This window comes from Leucoraja erinacea, chromosome 1, assembly GCF_028641065.1.
Source record: "Leucoraja erinacea ecotype New England chromosome 1, Leri_hhj_1, whole genome shotgun sequence".
Classification (NCBI taxonomy): domain Eukaryota; kingdom Metazoa; phylum Chordata; class Chondrichthyes; order Rajiformes; family Rajidae; genus Leucoraja; species Leucoraja erinaceus.
This window is the reverse complement of record NC_073377.1, coordinates 44120818-44129581: the sequence shown is the minus strand read 5'-3', so window position 1 is coordinate 44129581 and position 8764 is coordinate 44120818. Positions and strand designations below refer to the sequence as shown.

Genomic DNA, 8764 nt, shown 5'->3' with positions numbered 1-8764 from the left:
TCCCAGTATCAAGTCAGTCTAGCCCTGCTGGAATCATTTAAATTTCAAGATCCTCTCATTCTCTACTCCAGTGAGAATGGCCTTAACTGACCCAGTGCCTCCTCAATCAGTCTAGTGAACTTTTGTTGCAATTGCACCAAAACAAGAACATCTTTACAAAAGGAGGCCAAAGCCACACAAAACTCCAGACAGCATCTCGCCAAGATGCTGGGCAGACATCTGCGCTCCTTCACTCAAATCATCTTGCGATTAAAAACATTATCTGCCTTTCTAACTGCTTGCTACACCTCCAACAACTGGTGTATAAATTCACAAAGGTTCGATTGTACTTCTTTTTTAACTAATCTATCACCATTTAATTGTAAAAAAAAATTCCACTTTTAGAACCACACATTTAATTATGGTTAAACTACACCTGCTATGCATTTGCTGACTTACCCAAACTCTTCTAAAATCACATGTGGAGCCTCTTTGGAAAGTGATGATTCTGTGTCTCATGAGGCAAGAGACAAGAGCCGAGCTCTTAACATTGGGTTTCCACATCAGGTTGTCATTTTGTTTTTTTTTGTTTTTTAATTTATTTACTGAACTGTTTTTGTTTATTATTTTATCTATAGAGTAGTGAATTTACTGACCTGTTATGGTGCTGTAAGTAAGAATTTCATTGTACAGTTTCAGTACATAAGACAATGATCATCTGACATGGTCTTAATGTTTAATTACCCTGGAGTGATATAAAACTGGAATTCTACTAAGCTACTGAGTATCCTGCCAGAATGAAAACAATCCTTTTAAACTGGGTGTTAGAGCTTGTGAACTCTTTCTTCAAATTGGAGAATTTGTACAACTAAAAGATTTACGGTAACTAAAATTCATATTCCTTGGCTTCACCGTGACTGAATGGTTTTCAGCAAAGCATATCTGTTTAAATCACACATAATTTACTTTAGTCATTCTGTCTCAATCACAGCAAGCCATCCCCGACCACCATTTATATTTAACCACCCCCGACCACCATTTATATTTAACCACCCCAACAACTCCACTTTATTATTGAAGAAAAGTTCACTTTAAATGTATTTCTAGCACTTCATGGTCTCTTCCCAGATTTATGAATTAGGTCTGAAACTTTGTCAGACCCATGATCCTTCAGCATGATTTTTTTTCCTTCCATCTATTGGGTTATCCCTTCCCATTCCAAAGGCACCATTTCAAATAGGTCAAGTCAATTTATGCAAAAGTTCAAAGAATCTGAGTCTTTCCATTTCACAGTGCTTAATGAAATTCACATGCAATTAATTCAATTTTTATATTTTCAATAATGAAAACACAATACTTAGCAGTACATTCTACCCACCTATTACAAGCAATCCTTGTTACTTGATTGAACCACAAGAACATCAATAAAATCACCCACCTCATTTGGAAATGTTTACAGTTTGAAGCATTTATTTAGGCAGTATACAAAGAACATAATTACAGATTTTGAAATCATAAGTGTGGTGCTGTTCATTATAATCTATAATATACATTTTAAATTAATTCAAAGTTAGAAGAGATTTTACATTCAGCTTATCTTAATTTCCACTGATTTTGGTCTATTGAGCAAAAACCGAACAAGAAGGTCCAGAACCTCATCATTGAACCCTTTTATATCTTCTCCCTCAATAGACTCATACAGACGCATACTCTCCGTCCCCCAGCAAATGTTCTTTCGGAGATTATGCTGATCTGCCCGAACCGTCAATGCTAAAGTGTTCAACTGATAGCAAAAGAAGGAGAAATAAATCCCATCTGTAATTACAGCTTGAGAGACAAATGGGCTGATCACATCTGCCTCACTCCAGAATCCTGAAAAAGAGAAAAAATGTATTTGCAAAGATAAACAAAGCAGATTTCAACCAAACAATAGAACACATGTCCTTCATCTTTTCAAAATTTAATTTTCCCTTTGTGTTCTTTTTTTAAAGGATTGTTCATGCTAATCTTTGAGAAATTAGTACTAACCTTGATAGGCTGCTTGCGCTCCAGTCCAAGCAAACAGACTTGCGATGCCAGCAGCTCGTAAACGCACTTCAATTTGATCAGCCAGTTTGTCTTTTACAAGTTTTTCTCGTCTCAGTTTTTCAGATGCAAAGTGAAACTGCGTATGCCCATAGCAAGCAGGATCAGCAACCTTTGAACCTATGAATCAAAAGCATACAACAAAAGGTCTTGCATTAGCTCATGGAAAAAAAAATAAACAGGGATTTAGTGGAATTCCATGTCTCAATCCACATAAAGACTACTTCCAAACTATTCTTAAATCCAGACAATATTCAACTTCGTAAAAGCAAGTCGTAAAATAAAATGGATGCAACTCATCTAGAAATCAGTTTTGTCCTTACCAATGAAAATGTTATTGTCATATTGTCTTTGAAACAATGGGAGTCGGCTTGGTTCCATATGAATAACAGGAACATCTTCAGGGATTGAATTTTCCAATGGCACAAACTAAAATGGAAAAACAGAATTTAAAAAGCATTTTTCAAAATTACATTGTACTTTCAAGGATAATATTAACCATTTATCAATTAAAGCATAAATCTGTCAGTCCAGAAATAGTATACAGGTAGGTCTGCTGTGAAGCGTTTCCATGACATGAATTGGATATCATGCAAGTGATAAAATAGGAAACACTATTTATATTACGCAGGTCGTATTGGTTATAATGAGATGTTAATTAGGACATAGAGAACTGCTTAAATATTACATTGGAAACTGAAAACCATAAAAAAAGCTGCCGGATTTAAACATTATAGGAGACCCCCCCCCCCCCCCCCCCAAAATCCTGTTTCCATATAAACCCCCCACTGTAATCAGATACCAAGTTTTCTCAAGAACATAACTGTTGCTTTAACCGCAGGAAGTCTACAGCCTGTTTGTCTTTTCAATCTTTTTTAAAATTTTTAGTTAGTCTAAAGTCTGTTTTGGGGGGAAACTTTAACTTTTCTATGTGGGGGCAGGGTAAGGGGGAAACGGTTTCCCAGTCGCCTCCTGGCGGGGACGCGACTATTTCTCCGAGTCGCGTCCTCGCCCCCCCTCCTCGCGGCCTACCACCTGGATAGGAGCGGCCTTTCCTGCCGGGGACCGGGAACTGGACCAGAGCTGCAATAGCGGCGGCGCAGCGCTGGATTCACCGTGGAACGGGCGATGCCGACCTGGATCGCCGTTTGGAGATCCGGAGCGTTGGGCAGCTGCTCCAACATCGTGGAGCTGCGGTTTGGGAGAGCTTCCAACGCGGGCGGCGCTGACCGTCATCGCGGAGTTCTGGGGCCATTTGCTGAGGGCCACCAGCATTGCATCTCCGCCCAGCGCGGCCTGTGGACTTTGGGGAGCCGCACACTCCGGCAGGAGGTGGCCGACTCTGATGTCCAGGCCGCTGAGGATGTCCCCCAGCCCCGACATCGGACTTACATCACCCCGGCGAGCGGGCCTGAACATCGGGCCGCCCGTAGCAGCGACTGCGGAGGGCTCGGGGAGGCCCCGAACACGGGTGAACATTGGGAACATTAGAGGAAGAGGACTGACTTTGGTGCTTTCCCTCACAGTGGGAAACTTTGATTCTGCTGTGTGGGGATGTTTTTATGTTGAACTCTATCGTGTGTTGTGTTCTTTATTTTTATTGTATGGCTGTATGGTAATCACATTTCACTGTGCCATCTGGCATATGTGACAAATAAATGTATGCTGTACAGCATGGAAACAGGCTTTTCGGACCAACTTCCCATAACAATCAAGATAACCATCTTCACTAGTTCCACCTGGCTGGGTTTGGACCATATCACTAAGCCTTTCCTATCCATGCACCTGTCCAAATGTCTTAAATGTTGTTTATTGTACATGCATCAACTACCTCTTCTGGCAGCTCATCCCATATACCAATCGCCCTCCAGTTCAAAATGTTGCCCCTCAGTTTCCACTCAAATCTTTCCCCTCTCACCTTAAACCACTGTCCTTCGGTTTTTTATTGTGTAAGAGACACAGTACATTCACCCTATCCCCCTCATGATTTTATACAAGTCCACGTTCACCCCTCAACCTCCTGTGCTCCAGGGAATAAAGTCCTCGCCTATTCAGCCTTCCCCTAGAGCTCAGACACACACGTCCTGGGGAAATTCTCGTAAATAGTCTCTGCATTCTTTCCAGCGTAATGGATCCTTCCTAATAGCAGGGTGAGCAAAACTGAACACTATACTCCAAATACGGCTTCACCAACAGTGCAATGACGGTATGGACAATACATCAATGAATTGGATGAGAAGATACAGGGTAAGATTAGCAAGTTTGCTGAGGATACAAAAGTGGGTGGTTTTGCAGATAGTGAAGATGGTTGTGAAAGATTGCAACAGGATCTGGATCGATTGGCCAGGTGGGCTGAGGAATGCTTGATGGAATTTAATACAGAGAAGTGTTGCGTGTTGCATTTTGGGGCGTCGACCAAGGGCAGGACCTACACAGTGAATGGTAGGCCTCTGGGGAGTGTTGTAGAGCAGAGTGATCTGGGAGTGCAGGCGCATGGTTCCTTGAAGGTCGAGTCGCAGGTAGCTAAGGTGGTCAAAAAGGCTTTTGGCACATTGGCCTTCATCAGTCAGAGTATTGAGTATAGAAGTTGGGAGGTCATGTTGTAGTTGTATAAGACATTGGTGAGATCGCATTTAGAATATTGTGTTCAGTTCTGGGCACCATGTTATAGGAAAGATATTGTCAAGCTTGAAAGGGTTTAGAGAAGATTTACGAGGATGTTGCCAGGACTAGAGGGTGTGAGCTATAGGGAGAGGTTGAGTATGCTGGGTCTCTATTCCTTGGAGCGCAGGAGGATAAAGGGTGATCTTATAGACGTGTATAAAATCTAATAATTGAGGAATAGATTGGGTAGATCCACAGAGTCTCTTGTCCAGAGTGGGGGAATCAAGGACCAGAGGACACAGGTTCAGCATGAAGGGGAAAAGATTTAATAGGAATCTGAATAGTATTTTTTCACACAAAGGGTGGTGGGTATATGGAACAAGTTGCAAGATAAGGTGGCTGAGGCTGGGACTATCCCAACGTTTAAGAAACAGTTAGACAGATACATGGATAGGACAGGTTTGGAGGGATATGGACTGGGTGCAGGCAGGTGGGACTATGTTGGCTAATGTGGGCAAGTTGGGCTATATCACTTATGGCAGTTGCACACTCTTAAACAATGTAACATAGTGCCTTTGTTTAAGAAGGAACTGCAGATGCTGGAAAATCAAAGGTAGACAAAAGTGCGGGAGAAACTCAGCGGGTGAGGCAGAATTTATGTAGCGAAGGAAGTAGGCAACATTCCGGGCCGAAACCTGGCATTTGAAGAAAGGTTTCAGCCCAAAACGTTGCCTATTTCCTTCGCTCCATAGATGCTGCTTCACCCGCTGAGTTTCTCCAGCACTTTTGTCTACCTAACATAGTGCCTTTAATATTTTTAACTGGCAATAACAAAAACAAACTTATTGCTAATGAAACATTAAACATTATCATTTGAGGGCCAATATCAATTACCAATGTTTTTTGCCCCCAAACTTCAGCCAAAGGGGAGAGAAACAACAATAAAAGATATTGGGCCTTGGCTCAGTGGTAGCACTCTTAAATCAGAAGATTGTAAGATTAACCCATGCATCAAAACCATCAAATGTATTGGGTAGTGTGATTTTTTTGGGCAAGGCATTCATCCACTTAACTGATTCCCTCCATTATATTGAGGAAAGCTGCATTACACAACAGCCACTGAAAGAACCCTAAATAATGACAGCAGTTTAAAAATTTCTGCTTCAAACTTTTGTCAAAATCTAAATATTACTGTTCGTTTCACGAAGTAATAATAAAGACTAACACTTCAACACGATGAAAGTTAGCAAGTTTACTAGTAAGGCCTATCTAGCTAACAAAGTAATTAAGGGGAGGCCCTACCAATACAATGAGAAGGTCTTACCGATAATGAAGCAGACAAGTTACTTGTACCATTCATTTGAGATGTATCGCATGAAAATATCCTGTTGCCCTCGCATTAAGAATCAAGGCTGCAAACTAACTCTTGCATTCTGATTGGTGACCGCAATAGTATCTAGCTAACAATAATTTGCAAATAAAAACAAACCGAAGATTTGCATGAAACACTAAAACTATTACCTCAGAGAGTTGTTGAGGAACCCGAATTTGGCACCAAGGTTTGTCTTCAATCTGGAAACGAATAGGGTCAACCTTCCTTTTCCGGTGTCCCTTTGGAACAGTTCGTTCACCCCGAGACCAGTAAAAACCAACTTGTGGTTCACGATCTATGCCAACACATAAATGCAACAACATTGTTTAATGACAGTTTTATCCAGCCTCACTGCCACTCAGAAAATTGCAGCAGTGTGGTGCAGCGTCCCACTTCACGAGGTAATTCACGAATTCTCACGAATTATTCATGAATTCTCCCGAGTTTTCCCCTTGATTCAAACTCGCAGAATGTTCGTAACGGGTCCGTAGGAATCCGTAGATATATTGTAGTGGCTCGTTATGCCAGCCGTAGGTACTCGGGGCATCAGGTAAGTCGGAACGTTTTTTACAGCCTGATAAAAAATGTCCACGAGTAAAAAAAAAGTCGGGAGGATGTCCCGAGTACCTACGGCTGGTTTACGATATATTTGCTGACTCCCACGGCTCCCTACGGACCCATTAAGAACATTCTGCAAATTTGAATCAAGGGGAAAACTCGGGAGAATTTGTGAATTTCCTCGTAAAGTGGGACAGGCCCATTACAGTGCAAAATACCTAGGTTTGAATCTGACTACATGTGCTGTATGTACGGAGTTTGTATGTTCTCCCTGTGATTGTTTGGGTTTTCACCACGTTTCCTCCCACATTCCAAAGAGGTACAAGTTTGTAGATTAATTGGTTTCTGTAAATTGTCCCCAGTATGTAGGATAGAGTTGGTGCACAGGTTGCTCGCTGGTTGGTGTGGGCTCGTATGGCTGATGGGCTTGTTTCCTTGCTTTATGTTTAAAGTCTAAGTCTAAAATGTAATAGTATTCCTTGCCAGACATGCAAGATGTGTTTGCTTTTCTGATTTTATTGGCAAAGTTCTGTCAGAATTATACTGCCAAATGATCGTGGAGTATTTAATATAACTAAGTACCTGGTGGCAATGTTTGTAAAGAATTACAATCACTGTTCTTAATATGGAAATGTCACTATGCTATATGATAAACTCTTTCCATTCAAGTTTAAAACTATATTCAAACAGAATATAAAACTATATTCAAACAGAGTTAGATAGAGCTCTTAGGGCTAGCTGATGCGGAATCGAGGGGTATGATGAGAAGACAGGAACTGATTGTGGATGATCAGCCTTCATCACATTGAATGGCGATACTGGCTCGAAGGGCCTATTCCTGCACCTATTGTCTATGTATCTAGGTATCTATGTAAATCTCATGTACTTATTAAAACAAATTTCTATTCCGTCTGTTCTTTAAAGGAATGTTACTAAAGATTCAGATTATCATTAGACTTGAACATGTTTATTAAAGCATATAAGAAACCCTAATTAACACACTTAAAATCACCCAGATGCCCAATTAATTTCAGATTGACTTCCCTTTAAAAGTAAACCTAAAAATGCATGCATTTTAGAGCATAGAAAAATAGGTGACGGAGTAGGCCGTTCGGCCCTTCAAGCCATATGATCATGGCTGATCATCTAAATTCAGTACCTCGTTCCTGCTTTTCGCCCATATCCCTTGATTCCTTTAGACCCAAGAGCTAAATCCAACTCTCTCTTGAAAACATCCAGTGAATTGGCTTCCACTGCCTTCTGTGGCAGAGACTTCCACAAATTCACAACTCTCTGGGTGAAAATGTTTTTCCTCATCTCAGTCCTAAATGACCTACCCCATATTTTTAAACTGTGAACCTGGTTCTGACCACAACATTGGGAATATTTTTCTTGCATCTAGCCTGTACAATCCTTTAGGAATTGTATGTTTTTATAAGATCCCCTCTCACCCTTCTAAATTCCAGTGAATACAAGCCCAGTCGACCCATTCTTTCATCATATGTCAGTCCCGCCAATTTAATTATTAAGCCAATTAAAAAAACTATTAACGCTGCACTCCCTCAATAGTCATAATGTCCTTCCTCAAATTAGGAGACCAAAATTGCACACAATACTCCAGGTGCAGTCGCACCAGGGCCCTGTACAACTGTAGTAGGACCTTGCTCCTAAAAACTTTTTGGAAGGAAAAAATGCAGCTAAAGAATCATTCAGGGAGCAATGCAAAAGGCTTAAACCGGTAAAGACAAATTGTGTAAGCGATAGATAGCCACTATGCAAGATAACTACTGTATAATTTACTACTGTAAAAGTTTACATAATCATTATTCTCAAAGATATTTTACACAAAATATACATGTAAAATATCTTTGAAAATAATGATTTGACTCTACTGATCACTTGGCATTTCAACAGTGTTTTTCTGTATGAAGAAGAGACCCTCCAATAACCAAAGATCCTATAGCAAGCAAGATAGATCACTCAACAAAAAATACATAGTACGGTCATGGGCAGATTCATGGGTAATTTTCGGCCCCATTTTCGTAACTGACTTCCGTCTCCGCACCAAAGATCCCATAGCGGTGCAAAGATACTAGTGCGGAGACGGAAGCCGAAACATCCTCGTAAAAATGAAAGTTATTTGGAAAAAATCTTCTCCTCATTTTC

At 40.7% G+C, this 8764-nt stretch overlaps 1 protein-coding gene across 1 annotated transcript in view; it reads right to left on the bottom strand.

Moving 5' to 3' along the window:
* Nucleotides 1-1431: 1431 nt before the first annotated feature.
* Nucleotides 1432-8764, bottom strand: part of mrps30 (mitochondrial ribosomal protein S30) — a 9257-nt gene continuing 1924 nt past the window's right edge. Inside the window, exons 2-5 of the mRNA XM_055633766.1 lie at nt 6190-6335; nt 2388-2493; nt 2008-2184; nt 1432-1851 (exon numbers count right to left, since the gene is read on the bottom strand). Of these exons, the coding sequence (XP_055489741.1) occupies nt 1568-1851; nt 2008-2184; nt 2388-2493; nt 6190-6335 (713 nt within the window). The 3' untranslated portion in view covers nt 1432-1567. The remainder of the gene's footprint in view (nt 1852-2007; nt 2185-2387; nt 2494-6189; nt 6336-8764) is intronic.